The following is an 18,243-nucleotide window of genomic DNA, read 5'->3' as shown; positions in this document are numbered from 1 at the left end:
TTGATCACGCACAGTTCAACCAAGTATATTCAAAATCAATAACATTCAATGGTGTTTGGTTCAAATTATAAATCTTTATCATCTTGACAAGTTTTTCTGATCTAGCTTCTAGTTTGATAAAAGTCAAAACTAACTTTTCAGCAACATATGAGCTTGTTTTAAGTCAATAAAATAAATAATGTTCCATAGGCAGATTATTTCATTTATAACATGGAAAAAATGTCTTGTTATGGTACATTTTCATAATTTTCATTTAAACAAGCCCTGGTGTCTTGCTGAAAAGGTAAGTGAGTTCTGTCTTACTTCCAGGGTACTAAGACTTTCGTACTAGACCAAAAATCCTTCTGCGTTTTTGCAGTGTAGCTGACTTTGCAGCCCCTACTCCTCTTTAGCAAACATGTGGCAGCAGCAGCAGTACAGCTGATCGTATCGACACGTTAAATGTGCAGCAGTGGAACATACCGAGCATGCAAAAAGTATTTCCAGCACAACGGCGCTGACAGTAAACTTCCCAGTTTCTTTCAATCGTAAGGAATGTTTCGATTTTTGCCCTTCAGCAGCAGCCCTTAACACACATGAATGTCCCAGCAGACCATGAGGAAAGGAGGAGATGAGGAAAACAATCAGGTGGTGGCACAAGCAATGGGAGGGGTGGATGTGATGTTGTACAGGACCTTCTGGGAGACTGGGAGTCTCCCATACTAGTGAAGGGAAAGCGGTTCCTGGAAAACACAATGTATAATGTATAAGTCATTAGTCTACGCCCATGGTATCTGAAGGGAGGACACAAGACTTAATGGAGACTGTAATGATATCACTGGAAGCGTTCACAAAGTCTCCGACAACAGCAACCCGTCTCACTGGATGATCTGCTGTGGAAGCAGAATTATGTTTGATTCATTTGCAGCTCTGGAGCAGCAGCTGAACGACGGCAGAGTTGAACCGTCAGCTTTCAGAGCAGCACTCAAGGCTTCAGCATGAGAGGTGAACTGTTTAGAGCAGGGGTCTCAAACTCCAGTCCTCGAGGGCCGCTGTCCTCCAGTTTTCAGATGTGCCACAGGTACAAAACACTGGAATGAAACGGCCTCCTCCTTGTGTAGATCAGTTCTCCAGAGTCTTGCTAATGACCTAATTATTTTATTCAGGTGTGGTGCAGCAGAGGCACATCTAAAGGTTGTAGGACTGCGGCCCTTGAGGACTGGAGTTTGAGACCCCTGGTTTAGAGTAAGAACAAGGCGCTGACACAAGGAAAGAGTTCACCTCATAAAATATTCAGCGACACTTTATTAGACTGACATGACGCTGTCATAAGTTTGACATGACAGCTGTCAGGAACATGAAGGAGTCTTCACGATTGTGTGACTGTTGTCAGAAAGTGTAAATAATGACACTTTTAATGCAAACCTAACTCTTTTAATGAACTTTTAATGTAATTTTGCTTTTAAAAAATTCTGAAATGAATGAATAATGCACAATTGATGCTTTTAAGTGACTTTTAGTGCAACTTTTAGTTCTACATTCCATTAAAGGTGTCATGTTTTACCAAATGACACTTCATGACAACAGTCAAACAGTCACGAAGCCTCCTTCATGTTCATAACAGGTTATTGGGTCATATTTATAACAGTATCATGTCAGTTTAATGCATGCCCCCTCAATTAAAGTGTTACCAAATACTCTCTTCCAAAATGACTCAAACATTTGGCCGGTAACCATCTATAGAAACTCTGTCGTGAAGTAACAACATCATAAGGCTTTATTCAGTTAAGATTGAATATTCTGAAAAAACAAGTGGCTCAAGGGGCTGAATGACATTTTTCTCTGCCAGTTTTTTATTCTCCATTTCCCCCCAACTCCATTTTCATGCTGCGATTCCCGCTAACAGCCTTATGTCGTCTGTTCGGGCCCCAGGTTTGGGATTTTCTCAGTTTCTTTCCCAGATGGGGTCACTGAGGTTAACTCTGCACGACAACCTTGTTTTTCCTTTACCACAGAAAATACTCCTACCCGGTGTTTCTCCAGCCACCAGCAGCAGACGGCAAATTAAACCCAACTTCTGCCAAACGTTTCCACCCGTTAAAACGAGTGGTTCCTCCCTACTGTCGCCATGTGCTTGCTCAGGATGAAGGATTGCTGTGAAGTCGATGAGTTGCGGGAGTGGGCTAACTGAATCTCAGTCCTACTGGATTCTGTAAAGCTGAACGTGAACTGGATGTTTTACTAAACTCCACTGAAGGTGAATTTGTATCATTTTAAATAAAACGTAGCAAAATCCGGCACAGTGACGTGATAAAAATAATTTTTCTGTCAGACCAGGCAGGGCGGGACCTCTCCTTCCATAAATCTCTTATTTGTGGATCCTTCATTTCACCTCCTGTGTTGTTGCCACACAGGAAGAGCGCCCCTCGCCTCCACGCAAAGAACAGAGTGGAGCAGAGCGGGATGCTGAGAACGGCGTATTCCTGCCCGGGTGGAACCACATGGACCCGGACAACAAGGCCGCTGGCCGACTGTCTGGACTCCGTTCGAGTGTTTCTTCTCATCTGGGTCTCAGATACTCTTCACCATTAGAGTCCAACAAGAAAATCAAGATTTAGAGTGAAGATGTAGTTTAGGATTCAAATAATAAAATAAAAAAAAATGAGAAAAACATTTCTGTTTAGGAACAAACCTGCGTTTGTTTCTGCTGGTGTAGAAGAAACATTGAATCAAGAGATACTGCACATTAAATAAGGAACAACTGCTAAGCATAGGCAGGATGCAGCTTTTAGAAACTGCAAGATGACATTACAGAGTCCTATTACATTACAGCGGCCATCTTGCTGCTGAAGCATTTTGGCTCCATACGGCTCACGTTACTAAATTTCTGCAACTCTCGATAATTTGAAACTGGAACCGGAACCAGATCTTCCAATTACCCGGATCGTCTCCTGTGGATCCAACAGTTTTTGCCCATGAGGCAGATGCTCATTCAACATCAAGACTACTGTTAAGAGTTTCCATTATTGCATCTATTCAAATTGAGCTTTTCTTCCCAAATGGTTTTTGTCTGTTGATTCTCAGGCTGGTTCTCCTAACAGGGAGACATTCCTCTCCACAATCACCCTGTATGTTTGGTCTGAGAGGAAACGTTGTAAAATACAACAGGACATAATTGGAAAATAGAAACTAAACAAGGTCACTGCCAACAGAGCTACAGCACTTGCCCTGGTTTGTAACTTTCAAGATGGCTGCTTCCGGTGAAGCAACACTTAATTATGAACCTAACACCAACAAAAAACAAAAAAACAAAAAAACACATTAAGAGTATTTCACAAACAAGAATTTTAGATTTACTGTAAAAGGATTTTTATTTTCACTGTCCAAAAGATCAAATGGTTAAAAATTTTGTAGCGTGGGTGTGCTGTGGTGGCGTAGGGGATAGCGCGACCCACGTTTGGAGGCCTTGAGTCCTCGACGCGGCCGTCGCGGGTTCGATTCCCGGACCTGACGACATTTGCCGCATGTCTTCCCCCCTCTCTCTTCCCCTTTCCTGTTAGCCTACTGTGGTATAAGGGACAATAGAGCCCACAAAAGACCCCCTGGTGGGAAAAAAATAAATTATGTAGCGTTTTAATTATACCAACCACACAAAGCAGCTCTTATTCAGCCAGCCAACCGTTCGCGTTTATGCACCAATGCAGCTCGGTAGGCGACTTGGGATTCAGTTCCTTGCTCTGGGGAACATCAACATGTGGCAGGAGAGGAAACATGAAATTAAACTCATAACACTGCAGCTGCACAACGACCGCTCTCCCCTCTAAACTCGTTTTAGAGAGGAAACCAAACTGGTGTGATTTACATAAGTTTAATGTCACGGAGTAAAAATCTGTCCCAGCTGTGTGAGGCGTTTATGTGCCACTGGAAAGCACAGCTGCTGAAAACACCAGGGTTGCCCCGCCCAACGCAGCCGAATAGGTGTAGCACTCCCCCTTCCCCTCCTTGTTGTCATCACCTTAGATTTAATGACGCCCAGCAGCACCTCCACCCAGAGGAGCGAACAGGAAGTCTAATTCTAGACCACTTCCTGTATGACATTCCTGACCTGAGCCGCCTTCCTGCCAGACTCTGAATGTGGAGCAGAGCTTCAGTTTTAGTTGGCACGACATACAACACACCACTACTCAGGTGTGAAAGAAATAAACAAGAGAACAAGAGGAAACATTTACCTTTCCTGTTGATACTGAAATGACTTTACATTAAGGCAGAAACTTTACACCAGTAAAATGTCCTAGAAAGCATAAAGACAGCTTCAGCTTCTTCATACTTTGTTGTATTACAAGCAGAGAAATCAATGGATGTGATGCAAAGACCTACAGCTCAGGTGGAAGACCGTCGACAGGACAGTTATGAGTCACAGGCTTGACAAATCTGGCACTGACAGATGAATTTTAAGAAAAGAAAAAAAAAGAGTCACAAGAAGTCCACATTAAGGAGACAGCAAATGTGAATTGAGGCACCTTAATCATTTGTGACCAAAACTAAGATTTCTGGCTTACACATGCACAACTAGCCCACTGTGAAACCTAACGGCAGCAACATCATGCTGTGGGGTTATAGACAGTGAAGCTGCAGGAAGGGAGGTGGAGACGAATGCAGGATATTTCAGGAGGAAAACCTGCTAGAGGCTTCCATGAAACTGGGCAGGACGTCGGCCAGGCAGAGCTGAAACAGAATGGTTTAGACGGATTTTTTATACTGTCCTAGTCAAAGTCCAGACCTAAAACCAATGGAGATGCAGCACTAAGAAGCTCCTATGTGAAAAACAGGTAGATGTAACTCCACAGCGACACAACACCATAATGAAGCTGGAGTTAAATGTAAAGTGAATTTAAGACAAACTGTTCAGTTTTTAAATTTGTAATGTTTTCCAAACCCTGCATCATTTTCCCCTCTACATCCTAATCATTTCATCACAAACGTTGCAAAAAAAAAATCTGGAGGTTTGATGTGAAACTTTACCCTTTAAGAAAGAACATTTTTGCAATGCACTGCACTCAAACTTAGATATTTGTGTTTTTTCATGCCAGATTTAATCATCCAAGCCATTTCAATCCTTAGACTTTATTGATACATTCTCATACACTGAAAACGCACATATACAAGAAAACCAACGACATGACAGGGGAAAGAAAACTAAACAGAACAAATCATTTACCCTCACCTTACATACGTGTTTTACGTCAGTAACTAAATGGGTCTTTGTATTTGTAAGAATGATTAACACTTAACGTGCTGGGAATGAAGTCAGACAAGACACCAGCAATGCTGGTTATCAAAAGGTCCGTTTGTATATATATAAAAAAAAGAAAACTAAAAGAAACTGCTACCATTTAGATATTGAGGGTAAAATTTTGTAAATTAGGAATATTTAAAGTCTAGGCAACCAAACCGTCCTCCTTCAGATCAAGGTGGAGAAGATAGTTTTGTATATTTCTCTTCCACTTAATTAAATCCCAGAACCAACAACAGGCTTTTTGTCCCTCAGCCAAATGCAGCCAAACCCGAACATTTAACAGAGAAAACGGCTTTTGATCGGTTTCACGTTCTCACCGATACTCCCATCCTGCCTTAGTCATACATTTATTTAGTATTAGTGTATTGATCACAATTTATCCTTCAAGCTTGAACAATAAAAATAGAATCTGAATCCATTCATGTACATAAGTAAATATTGGCAATAGCAAAGGCGACAACAACTTAAAGTGACCAATTATTAACAGAGCAGCTGCTCACCAAATGAAATCCTGCAAAAAAAATAAAACCAGTTAAAAAAAAAAAATCTGACATGATACTAAAAAAATTCAATTTGCAACAAAGTCTGCAAATAAAACTGAAACCCAATGATTATAGATTAGATTGGGATTAAAACAGAAAAATGAATTAGTCTCCCATCAATAAATCAACATGAGATGTTTCATGGTGTCCCACAGCTCTGATCTGATCTAATCTAATCTAATCTAATCTCCGATATCAGCTCAGACCAAAAACCTAAAAAAGCTGATTCCAGGACGGATCCAGGACTCTGTTCGCGCTACAGGATGCTCTCCGTCAGGTTCCCGCTGCTGGACACGTTGGACACGTTGAACGCCTGGTTCTCCGCCGGGGGACGGCTCCACGTGTGGAAGTCCAGCAGGGCTTGGTTGAGCTTCTCCATCCAGTCCAACCGCTCCTGCTTGGTGTCGGCCGAGAACCAACACCTGAGAGGTCCAACACAAACACACAGCTCACTTATCAGCAGCTCACACATTATGAGTTTAAGGCCCGACACATTTAAGGTGATTTAAAAGTAAATAAATAAATACAAACTAGCACAAGTCAGACAGACTGCCGCATAAAAAACTTGATTCAAAAATAAAAAATAGCAACATATTCTAGGATTACTTTAGTAAAAAAAAAAGAAAAAAGTTTTACTCCTTCAGGTTGAATTTATGACAAAATGGAAAATGCCAGAAATTATGAATTTGGTCAACAACGGCTTGATGGATGATCTAAAATCTACTTTGAACTTCATACAATTTTTTAAAAAATGAACATGGACTTAAACAGTTAAATTGTACTAAAAACCCCAGCAGAATATACATGTGTTAACTTTATAAATGTAATCTTTTGTGGGAAAATGTTGTACTTTTACTAAATAATAAAGCTGAACTTAAATAAAAGTTGCATGAAAATTATTTGTTATTATAATTATACAAAAACCAGGAATAATTATGCCGGAAAAATAAAATCAAACTGCAATCCTCATCTCAAATGACTGTCTGCAGGGTTGCAATTATTCAGCACCGCTTGGTGTAATGTGTTGTATTTCAAGAGCCCTTCAGCCATTCTCTGCATGTTGCAGATATTTGGTTAATTATTCATCTGAAGGCCTTTTGTCATGAACACAACTGACATAGAGTTTAGGCCAAAAGACTGGAGCTGATCAGGATAAAAGAAGAGCGACTGAAGAGTGAGGAAGATTAATCACAACAGATAATCTTATAAAAATATTTTCCAAAGTTTTTACTATTCATGTTTTCCAACAATTTATCATTAAACATGAAGGAAAACCCCCATGATCTGATCTGACCTAAACAGAGGCAAATATAAACAGACCAACCTGTGGAAACTGTTCATTCATTCTCTGTGTAATTCAAGTGAATACAAGCCATCCCCGTTCTACCGTTTCACCAGGTGGGATGGGTCATGTTGGCAGTTTTATATGTACTTACTTGGATAGCACGTCCTGGTTTTGGTCTTCCTGCTGAGAGGCGTTCACCAGCTCAAAGGTGAAAGGTCGAGCACATGAATCTCTCTTAACAGGCCTGACACACTGACTGGGAGACCTGGACAGAGAGATGCTGCCTTCTGCTTCCTGAAGAGTTCAACCAGAGAATCAAATCGTCACCCGACGGCTTTTCTTCCTCCTTTTTTAAACACCCGTTAGTCGGTTGCTACCTTGGTCTCCTTGTCATTTGGGTTGCTCCAGTAGGACAAGTTGCATTCCTCCAGGACAAAATATCGCCGATTCCACACCCCAAATCCACTGATCAACTCAAACATCGTCTGCAGAGAAAAAGACAGAAGCAATCCCTGGATTTTTTTCACTTGAAAAACCAGCATCCTCTTTGTGGAGACACTGTAGCACACTTCTGTTTGCAGAACCTGCCCTCATTGCTAGCATCACCTGTCGGTCTCAAAATAATCTTTTGGACATTCACAAAAGTTTGTGTTTAGAGAAATAGTCCATGCCAACAACTGGGAGGTCATTTTCCACATAGACAGAAAAAAAAAATAAAAATGGAGATTTATTGTCTTTACAAATCTAAGTAATGCTAACAGGTTTTTAAAGAGATCTCTTGGGAGTCGTTCCAGGAAAAAAAAAAAATCAAAAGTTTTTCCCCCCCAATCATTGCACAATTTACTTCAATATGCCAACTTGAAATCTAAGACCGTTATAAATTTAAGGATTTTTGTAGAAAGTTAGTAAGTTGTTCCCCAGATTAAAGCAGCACCTTCATGATTAAATGGAAAAAAGAAACTCCCAGTTGCATTGAGATGCTATGATTGCAACAGATCTGTATTCGATACAAGAAACGCAGAACAAATGACTTCAATATAACCGCAAACACATTTAAGGCAATGAAAATAATTGTAATCAATAATGTAATATCGGCTGTGCAAGTTGTTATTCCGGCCAGAACTTACTTTGAACCAGACGGTTCTCAAGAGTTCAACACTCCAGTTTTAAATTTCTACTCTGAAAAACAAACCTCTGCTGTAGCAAATAGGGGAGTAAATAACAAAATGGTAACATTGCTGACCAGGAAGCCTTGGTGCTGCACATCGGAGTGGCCCTCGCTGTCCAGTTTCAGGTAGATGTGGCCCTCCAGTGGTGAAAGAAATGGCACCTGCAGTCACAAGAGGAGGAGTCACATTCAAACTAATAGAACATGGAGGGAAAAAAAAAACTTCACTCTGTCATATTTATCCTTTCTGGTCGAGCTAAATCTAAATCTGGTTAATTATTACTGAAATCAAGCAGCTGGTTAGTTTTTGAGTAGAGGAAGACAAAAGGGAAGACATGTGAAGAGTGATGGAGGTTGAAGAAACAAAAAAAGAAAGAAAGTGAAACCTTTTCCTGAAATTCATCTCCCAGCAGCCTCCTGATTTTGCCATCAAGTTTCATCTGAGTGGACGAAGACAGAGGGAGGGAGGGGGGGACAGACATCACGTCAACAGTGAGACCCACCCAGGTGTGGACTTCAAAAACCAAACGGACCAAAGTGACTAAAACAGTGATAACAGTGGGAGATAAAACTGAACTGTGCAGTAATGTGCAGAACCCAGAGAAAAGCTGACGTTCACTTTGTGATTCAGCTAAAACAGAAACCAAGAGGAAAATCACGGCTTGGTTTGTTTCATTTTATATTGCTCAGTAAATTATGTGACTGTTTAGGACTTGTTTTACCTTCACGCTAAAATAGCACCAATCATAAATTACCTTATCAAGAGGAAACTTCCTGCGTCCCAGTGAAGCCCAGGTGATCTTGTGGGAACCCACCAGAGAAAAGTTACTGGAGCGGCGAGTGCCGAGAGCAGCAGGAGCTTAAAGAACAAAAAAAAACACAAATGAATCATGAAACTGCATAATATAACCTTCACCGAGTTCAGCAGATACAAAAGAGTTGAATCTGAAAAGAAACTCAACTTACATGTGAAAATGTTGCTGGATTTCTGCTAAACAACAAGACGACATTAAAGTGATGCAGGAAACAGAAAAAGGTCATTAAAACCACAGAGTGATTACAGATGAACTCTTACTGTAAGGGTGTTCAGAAACTTCCTTGGTGTGACCTTGACATGTCAACACACAAAAAAACAACAACGTTAGACTGCTTTCATTAACATGCTTTGAATTTCTGAGGAAAATAATCGCTCACTTACACGGGACTTGGTGCTGGTCCGGTCTGAGGTACTGGTGGATCCTGAGCTAGGACACTAGATTGTGTGGAAAAACAAATAAATTAACTACAGAAAAATAACCAGTTTCAAACAAAATCAGAACTTAAATGCATTTAATTGCAAATAAGATGAATAAAGTTACTCAAAAATATCAGATTGTTTTTAAAAAACATTTGCAAAACTTTGGGACATTTAACTACAAAAAAAGAAAAAGCCCTAATAAAGGATTTGGCATTTTGCTCTTTGCTCTGTAGTTTGAATTAAATGAAAAATGCAATAATCTCTGGATTAAGGCTTCTGAGATGGAAAACTGAAATTTCAAGGTTAAATTTTCAATATGGCTGCCACACATTTCAAAATTTGTAATGTCCTTCTGTAACCCAATAAATTATTGCACCATTAAATTTTGCTTAGCAATAAACTCTACAAATCAAAATGAACGTCTCACCAGGCTGTAGACTTCAACATCAATCTCAAAAGACGAGCGTATATCCTTTCTGAAATTTTAAATAAATAGTCATTTGTAGTGCAATGTTTTTATTTGGAAACTATAATTCAGCAGTTAAAAAAAAAAAAAAAATCAGGAAATAATTTAGCTCAGCGTTTAGTTTTCAAAAAACTTGTAAACAGAAGAAGAGCAGCACAGAGGAACAGGCGCAGCTCACAGAGTGACTGCAGTCGGGAAGGAGATGGCGTCTCCGTTTTGAGCGTCGGCAGCTGTGGCCAGCGGCGTGGCGATGACGTTGCACGGTCCGTAGCGGATCAGGATGAAAAAGTAGTGGCTCGGTCGACCTAGACCAGTTCAACAAACCAGTCGGTCCGTTAGGCGTCATCTGAAGCAACATTTGTGCCTTAATCTTTGAGAAAATTACAGCTTTGCTACTCTGTGGTTCTACCTGGACGGCTGTTCGACGAGCAGACAAACTCAACCTTCAGCGGCAGCTGGATGTCGGTGATGTTGATGGTTCCTCTGCAGGCCTGCTGGGAAACGTAGTCCGTGTCCTCCTTTGGAGCCTCTTCAGATTGCAGGCTCCTCTCCTCCCGCAGTCTGGACACCTCTGCCAGCAGAGCAGACCGTTTCTCACCTGAAGAGCAAAAAGTGGAGAGAATGTACTTAAAAAGAAATGATATAAAATAAAACAACCTCACAATCTGCTGCAACACAGCTTGACCTAATCCTGTAAAAGCAAAGAGATAATATCTGGGAAATGCGCTGTACAAAATTTACTAACTAGGTTAATGCCTAAAGCTGCGGATTTAAATGTTATCAAAAACAAACAAACGTAAAGATTCACCACCTTGCTAGTTATTCTGAGTAGAGAAATATTCACTATCAAGATGACCGAATCATTAAACACCCAGTGTGGAGATTAAAATGCTGTGGTTTCCATACAGGACACCAGCAGGAGTTTCTCAGCTTCGGCCTCCTCCAGAGAGCCTCGTCCGTGCTCCTCATCGGTGCAGCAGCTCAGCGCCTGCAGCGTCTGGTTGATCACCAGCTGCAGTTTCCCAGCTTCTTCATTCAGAGCCTGAGCAACCACACACAGTGTTGTTGGAATGTAAACATTTAACAGATTCAAACAAATCTAAGGAAAAATAAAAATAACTTTGTTAAATTGACCAAAATTGAGCTGGTTACAGAGCCCACATGTGAAGCTCAAGAATATTTTAGAAACTTAAAGAAAGGACAAATTGAAACGGATTTTAGAACACTATTTTTTAAAAATAAATATCAGGAAATGTAAAGGGGGAAAAAAACAAAAATGTGCTTCTCACAGTTATCTTCTCCTTGGTGTTGGCAGACTCTTTGGGCTTCGGCGTCTCTGGCGTCCGTCGTTGAACCACAGGCGTCACGCTCTGGATGGCTGGCAGCTTACGTTGCCTTTGTGTGCGATACGCATCGATGCTGTCAAACAACAACCATCAGGTTAGTGGATACCGTTTACTCAAACCAGTCACCTGCCGTCTGTCATACTAGAATCAAACTACTGAGAGACTTGAAAACAAGATGAAATGGTTTAAAAACTGCTGTCATCTCATAAAGAACCTCTAATGGGGACATTATTTTTATGAAAATGTTTTTCCCCCCAATGGTAAAACATTGTGCTTTCCTTATTTCTAAAACAAAAACAAATCCCACATGCAAGGAGAAATGAATATTAGCTCTAACTTTTCACATTTGCAAAGGTTTTACTAGCAACTTCTTTATTCAATTTTCTCCTCATTTACACACATCTGTGTGAATGTGTAGATGAAAACATCTATATTCAAAGAAATTACATCTCCAACTTTCTTTTATGGTTCTTAAATTGTGTTTAGTTAAAAAAAAAAAAAAAAAGAGTAAAATCCTTTCCAACCTGTACAGAGGAGCAGATTCAGGAGGAGTGCTGCTTTCCTCTGGAGACAGGAGCAAAGGTGGAGGATGAGACTCTTGGGCCGCAGCCAGTCGCTGATGGAAAACATCACAGAGAAGTTATGAAAACTGTTGTTTCTGAAGCTCACAAATCTGAAAAAGTTTGAGGAAATTTAAACAAAGCAAAGGCGTAAACCACCCTTACCAGTGGGGTAACCACAGCTTCAAAAGACTTGCTGAGAGGAGAGAGGATGCCGCTTTGAGGAAAAGTAAGAAGCTCATCGTTTTCATCACATTCCTCTCCTCTGGGCTCTTCCTCTCTTTCAATCTTCTCGCCACTCTTTCCAACAGAACAAGAACCGATGCCACTGTCATGATCCTCTCCGTCTTCCTCAACTCGTCCCTCCTCTTCTGCACGCCCGGCATATTCCAGCACCTCTTCAAACATCTTCTCAATGGTTTCTGTCGAGTTGGTGTCGTCATGAGAGCTTGACCCTGAATCTGATGAGAAACGTTGCAAATGAGCTTTTCCAACACCAAACAAGCCACATTAAATTGTGTTCATGAATCCATCTGTGCATATGCGATCAGCTTCAAAACGCAGTGCTTGCGTCTCACACAAGTGCAAAGGAAACCATTCAAAAACATCACTGAACAACGTCAAACAAATCAAGTCAAAAGCTGCCATTTTATCCAAGTTCAGTATTTTATCGAATGCTTCAAGGTAATTTATTCCAATAAGAAAGGGCTTGGCTGAAGTTACTCATTCATAAAACACCCTCAGTAAGTTGAGAGATACTTTATTAGTAGGACGTCTTAATGCAGATATAACATTGTGCAAAAGTCTTGAGTTATTCCTTATTTGATAGATTTAAACCTCTTAAAGGGAGAAGTTAAAGATCTTCAGATTTATTTTCCTGCCTGAACTGTACATGTGGTACAACTAGGACTCTTTAGTAAAAACCTCACTTTAAATGGCTTGGGTCAGTGATCAGGAAGTCCTACAATTAAAAATGAATTGCTGCTCTATGAATGTTTACATCTTCTACATCCATATACAGATAAAATAAGAGTACAGCTCACATTCAATGACAAGCTTGTTGTGTTTTCTAAAAATCACCTCTTAGTGTGAACCCAGTGTTTCCAGTTCACCAGTGGAACATGATCACCCACAAAGTGCTTCACCACAGGGATGCTCCTCCAAGAAGTAGCTTTTCAGACGTATCTCACCTGACAGACTGCCGTCTGCCCTGGACCCCTCTGAGGCGTTGCGCTCAGGTAAAGGAGAGCCACTGATCAGCTCCGGCTCCAGGAAAAAGGTGACTTTTTTTGAGCTTTCTGTTTTCAGCCCACCTAAAACTGCCCTCTCCCCCTGATGGGAGTCTGACATCTGGATCTCAGATGAACCCTGACATTCATCCCTCCCACCAGGTTGAGCTTCGTTTTCAAAGCTGGTTTCATGTTCTGCATTTTCTGATGGTTTCTCTCTCAATGTTTTGGTTTTTAAAGCCGATTTCCTTGTCAAGGAGTCATCTACTCTGTTATCTCCATCACTCCTCTTCTCTTCTGGTCTAAGCTTCTCATCTTCCTGTTGTCCACCAAAGCCAGCTGTCTTTTCTGAGACATCTAGATCTGGAGCACTTCTAACATCAGCAGGATCACCTTCATTTCTCAAGCTACTCCTTTTCTCCTTCTCCTCTCTAGCTGCCTCCATTTCTTCTTCCTTCTCCTCACTAAACACTCTCTCCTCCGAGATCGCCTCCTCGTCAGCTGACGCGTTTCCTTGAGGATATCTCCACTCCCTTAGTTCCTCGTCGGTTGAAGGCTCAATCTCTTCACCACACGTAGAGCCTTCCATCGTCTCATCTTCGTCAAAAGGAAACACCTCAGACTTTTCCACCTCAGTCACTCTGGAAACTTTGCTCGTTTCCTTCGTGTTTGACTCATCTAGGAGAGTTGATTGCAAGAAGCTGTGTTTATCAGATGTGTGCAGATCAGACAGGCTGTGCTCATCACTGAAAGACAACTTTAACACCGTCTGGCTCTCTGGGTGCTGGGACCCTGGCTGCTCTTCTGTATTCACAGTTGCAGGCTTGAGCTTGTTCTCATTTCCTGCTTCCTCACCGTGAGGAAGGCTTTCCTTCTGCCCCTCTCTGTTGAGTTTAAGCTCTGTAGACGCAGCAGGAGCGTCAGCGACCGCTCCTTCACCTGTTGAGGGAGAAGCTCTGAGTCCAGTTGCGTCACTGAAATCTTTTATCCTGGCAACAATCTACAATATTTGTCAGATATCAGCATAATATTTTAAAATAAGGGGGCAAAACCTGGTTTTTCAAGAACAATGTTTCATACTTTGATACAGTTTACACTCCATTTAACAACAGATTTTTTTTTTATTTTACTGAAAGGGTAGAAAATTTCAGATGCCATTCTCTTAAAAACATATTTGGCAACTAAAACCCTTTCACTCTTTCATTGTACTTTAGTGAGCAACATGATCAAAAATCCAGGGAGATTTCAGTATGGTCACCGCAATACTCAAATGTCCACGTTTTCCTTTAGCAGTCTTAGAGCGGAGAAATTTATCAAGTTTTTTAATTTAACCACAGACTCAAACTAAAGTTTATTTATCCCCGTTCAGCTCCTTGGATTCAATTCTAGGATTTCGTAAAGACAAACAAGCTCAGGAGAAAGTTCAGTCAGTGCTCTTACCCGTCATATTTCCAGAAGGTGTCGTAGCCACAGATGTCAACATTTCAGAAAAACTCCCATCTTTCATCTCAACGTCTCCAGGGACCTCCTGAAGAAGAAAAAGAAAAAACAAAAAGAGTAAGGACATCAGGATAGGAGGAAGGGTTGTTGTGGTATTCAGTTAAACAAATATGGTAAGAACTGAAGCAGAAACTGTTTGAATATGTATTTGTGTAAGAAAGAAATAATGTTCCCCAAACCACACGACTGTCCTAAAGGATTGTGTCAGAGATGAAAGAATGTAAAACCCCGAGGAGAACATAAAGAGGTGAATTTATTTTAAGGTTTTATTGGTTCTAGTGGCCTTTATTTGATAATAAATTGACAGAAAACTGGGTAATGAGAGAAGGGGGAAGACGTGGCAAAGGTCACCAGGCGGAGAAGCGAACCTGCGACTAAGGCCTACATATGTGGGTTGTGCTTAACCGCTGGGCCACCACAGCACCCAAGAGATGACCGTTTAGTGAACCACTCCACATTTTACCCAAGTGTTAAAAGTGCAAAAGGTGGCCAGCCAGTGAAGTTGCATTTAAAACAACGACTCACATCCCAGGGCTGAATGGGAGGCCAACAAAATGTCCTTTTAGACACAGGAACCCGAGAGGCGGGGGAAGAGCAGCCAGCAGGAGGCCCTCCCTTTTAATGGTTTTATAAAGTGATAAAGAAAACAAATGTTAAGAGTCAACCACAAACACAATTTCTAAAAATAAACAGTAAAAAAGGCAGAGAGGAAAGTGCTATAAAGTGTGTTAATGGTCTTTTGTTAGAATCAACTTTTGGTGAAAAACTCAACTGAAAGTTTGTTAAAATAAATCAATTAAAAGGAGTAAAGCTTCCAAACATGTTCAATAAAACCTAGAAACTATAATTTACATAAAAGTACACCTGATAAATGGGACTGACACCTCAAACCCACCTGAGTTATTGATGAATCCGAGCTGCACCTTTTCAGCCAAGCGTTCTTACTGATTGGCTGGAAAGGCAACTGGTTTAACTCCAGCTCCCGTTCCTGATTACAAATAAAATATAAAATAAAAAAAAAGCAAGAAAAATATTCAGATTCTGCCAACAAGCCTTTATAACTTCATTATTCAGGCTGCCAGTATTTTTATGATGAAACTAGACGGACCGACAGACCCGGTATCTGTAGCAGCAGAACCGACCTGGCGCATGATGGAAGCCTGTTTGGAGCTGGGTGTTGTTGTGCACTGCAGTTTCTGCTGAATGCCAGACACAAAGTCGGAGCGGGGCCGGGGGCAGGAGCCGGCAGGGCTCGGCGTTTGGGTGGTGTCGGCCTGAGAGGCTGGTGCCTTAAAACGCTCCAGCCGTTGATGAAATTCTTCCTCACCTGGAAAAATAATAATAAAAGCAGCCAAAATAGTGACTCTTGACCAATGTTTCAAATAAATAGCAACTTAGCCTACTAAACTGCTTCAAAAACACTTTCTTTGGTTTAAACCATTTCCAAAATAATATTCTGAGCATTTATAATGCACTTTCATTCATTTATTTGACTGTCTTATTGACCTGGAGATTATACAACACAATGCCCATTTTCTAAGAAAGCAGTGATGCAATTAGTTCTGCTTTCTTTACTTATAAAAATGTAAAAAATTATAGGAAATAGTTTCCACCAGAGCACAGAGATAATACTTCCTCTACAGACGAGTGTAAAGGTGTGATCTCATTTGCATCCCTACCGAGAAGACGCTCACTGACACCCTTGCTGGGAACCGATGGGCCTTCGTTTCCTGGATGAGAGAAAGAACGCTGTGCAAAAAAACCTAAAAACAAAACATTTATCATTACAAACCGCAGCGTTATGCCAGCATTCAAATTGGTGAATTTGACAATTCAGCAACATCTTGATAAATATCAATATATTTTTCTATAATTACAGCTAGACTCGATTCCAACAGGAAATCATCAGTAATAATTGTAGGCCAATGGTATTTTTATACGCGATTCAGTCTGAGGTTGGAGTTTAAGTTAGTAGAATAAGATGAAGTTACCGTCTTTTCTCTGGGTGAGCAGCTGGACTCGGGAACGGACCGACGGGATCACTGGTGTGTCCGGTTTTGCCTGGAACTCCGCCAGACGTCCAGATGAGGATGCCTCAGGAGTCAGGTTCTCCTGACCAGCTGCTTCCAGACGCCGTCGCTTCAGTCCATCTTTTACATCTGAAACAGCAAAGCGAAAGCTTGCTAAAGATCGGCACAGTACAAATATGAAGATCTGGTTCTTAACATTGTAGTAAATGGTGTCAAAAGCACACCTGCTGCAGGGACGATGTTGTCTTCAGTGTCCGACAGAGGTTCCCTCTGCCTCTTTAAGGTGACACTGCTGCCATTTTCTTGCCCAGCTTCCATTATGAACTAAAAACAGACAAAAACAAACATGTTGAATGTCAAATATAAAAGCAGAGTCAACTATAACAAATACAACTCTTAAACACCACTAACATAACAACTTTGCCCAAAAAGTTTCATTCAGTACTTCTTGCTAAACAATGCAAAATCATAACATCTAAACAGATGTTGATACATGAACACAGCACAAAATAACTATTGCATCATTCTCACCACAGTAACAGCTTTTTGAGGGTTAGCTTAGCTTAAATAATAAACAGAAACCTTGTGGTAGTCAGCTGTCTTACACATATACACAACGTACCTGTTGATGTTCAATAAAAACAAGCACTCAATTGTTCAAATTAGACTTAAAATACATTTTTTATGAAACACAACCACATGCAGTAAACACAGAAGACGTTTGTGAAAGGAGGGGTGCCAACGCCCAGTTCAAAGCGCTCAGACTCGCTGCAGGTTTCAAATGAAACGCAGGTAAAACAGGTGGCTAGTTCTGCTGCTAGCTGCTCCCCTAGGTGACCCATAGTTTTCAAGCCAACACAAGAAACCTAAACAAAACTAAGTGGCAACTGTTTTAACTAACTTTAGGGAGACAAAAAATAATATCAAGAGTTGGTCTTTCAATATTAACAGATGTTGTGCGTTTAAAACGAGCCATCTTATTTACAGTCGGCCATCATAACGTTAGCTTAGCTTTGAGTTGAAATTATAAGCGGAAAAAAAGCTTGAATTTCTCAACATAAGAACCAAATTAGTTGTTAATGTCTTACCCGAGACTATGTCTTAAAACCTTAAGTTCTATTCAGGTCAAACCTAAGTTGCATTAAATCGAGAAAACGGCCTCCTTGTCTTCAGGTGTTGCAGTGTCCTTCTCTAACTTTGAATTTCAGCGGGTCCTCTGACGTCAGCGGAGCGTACAAATGGACTCTTCCTCCTACCGTAATAAACCGACACTCTGCGCAGCTCGACGTTTTGTCATCAAACAAGGTCGGAGACCTGTGTTTCATTACATAACAATCAAACAAGCAATTCAAATCAATGTTTTACTGTTATGGACACGAAAAGGGAACATCTTTACTGCAATGAAATTGGAATAAAAGGTCCAAGCTGTTGCACTATAAATACTAAAATAAAGCATATTGCCTCACCAGCAGTCACTCAGCTTTGCAGAGGCCCGATGAGAAGCTCATTTGATTCAGGTGTGCTGGAGAAGGGATGCATCTAAAAACTGTGGGATGTAGCTCTCGAGGAGTGGGCGTGGGCACCCTTTATTCATGCTAGATCCAA

At 40.9% G+C, this 18,243-nt stretch overlaps 1 protein-coding gene across 10 annotated transcripts; it reads right to left on the bottom strand.

The window, feature by feature from the left end:
* Nucleotides 1-5,087: 5,087 nt before the first annotated feature.
* Nucleotides 5,088-18,200, bottom strand: si:dkey-30c15.10 (uncharacterized protein LOC559353 homolog). 10 transcript variants are annotated; one of them, XM_044124835.1, is made up of 25 exons: nucleotides 18,105-18,200; nucleotides 16,863-16,962; nucleotides 16,600-16,767; nucleotides 16,288-16,371; nucleotides 15,751-15,935; nucleotides 15,504-15,596; nucleotides 15,134-15,223; nucleotides 14,549-14,636; nucleotides 13,070-14,047; nucleotides 12,045-12,340; nucleotides 11,844-11,935; nucleotides 11,263-11,392; nucleotides 10,880-11,015; nucleotides 10,383-10,571; nucleotides 10,152-10,278; nucleotides 9,935-9,983; nucleotides 9,469-9,522; nucleotides 9,346-9,378; nucleotides 9,237-9,261; nucleotides 9,026-9,129; nucleotides 8,657-8,710; nucleotides 8,346-8,432; nucleotides 7,480-7,587; nucleotides 7,254-7,396; nucleotides 5,088-6,239 (listed from the first exon to the last, which is right to left on the bottom strand). In XM_044124835.1, exons 2-25 carry the CDS (start codon nucleotides 16,954-16,956, stop codon nucleotides 6,074-6,076), a joined length of 3,573 nt encoding a protein of 1,190 aa, XP_043980770.1. In that variant the 5' UTR covers nucleotides 16,957-16,962; nucleotides 18,105-18,200; the 3' UTR covers nucleotides 5,088-6,073. The 10 variants fall into 10 exon arrangements, with proteins under 10 accessions (XP_043980770.1, XP_043980772.1, XP_043980768.1 ...); XM_044124837.1 differs by lacking the exon at nucleotides 18,105-18,200 and adding an exon at nucleotides 17,727-18,048 and having other exon boundaries at nucleotides 16,288-16,338; XM_044124833.1 differs by lacking the exon at nucleotides 18,105-18,200 and adding an exon at nucleotides 17,727-18,047.
* Nucleotides 18,201-18,243: the final 43 nt, after the last annotated feature.

This window comes from Gambusia affinis, linkage group LG08 (genome assembly GCF_019740435.1).
Source record: "Gambusia affinis linkage group LG08, SWU_Gaff_1.0, whole genome shotgun sequence".
NCBI classification, from domain to species: Eukaryota; Metazoa; Chordata; class Actinopteri; order Cyprinodontiformes; family Poeciliidae; genus Gambusia; species Gambusia affinis.
The sequence above is the reverse complement of the archived record's forward strand: the minus strand, read 5'-3'. Positions and strand labels throughout refer to the sequence as shown.

Bases quoted from the DNA above. Each gene is read 5' to 3' on its own strand.
- si:dkey-30c15.10 (XM_044124835.1), bottom strand. From the start codon at position 16,956: ATGGAAGCTGGGCAAGAAAATGGCAGCAGTGTCACCTTAAAGAGGCAG. The intron at 11,393-11,843 runs GTTGGAAAGGAT...GTTGTTTGACAG, and splicing joins GAATCTGCTCCTCTGTACAG to CATCGATGCGTATCGCACAC. The intron at 11,016-11,262 runs GTGAGAAGCACA...GTGGTTGCTCAG, and splicing joins ACACCAAGGAGAAGATAACT to GCTCTGAATGAAGAAGCTGG.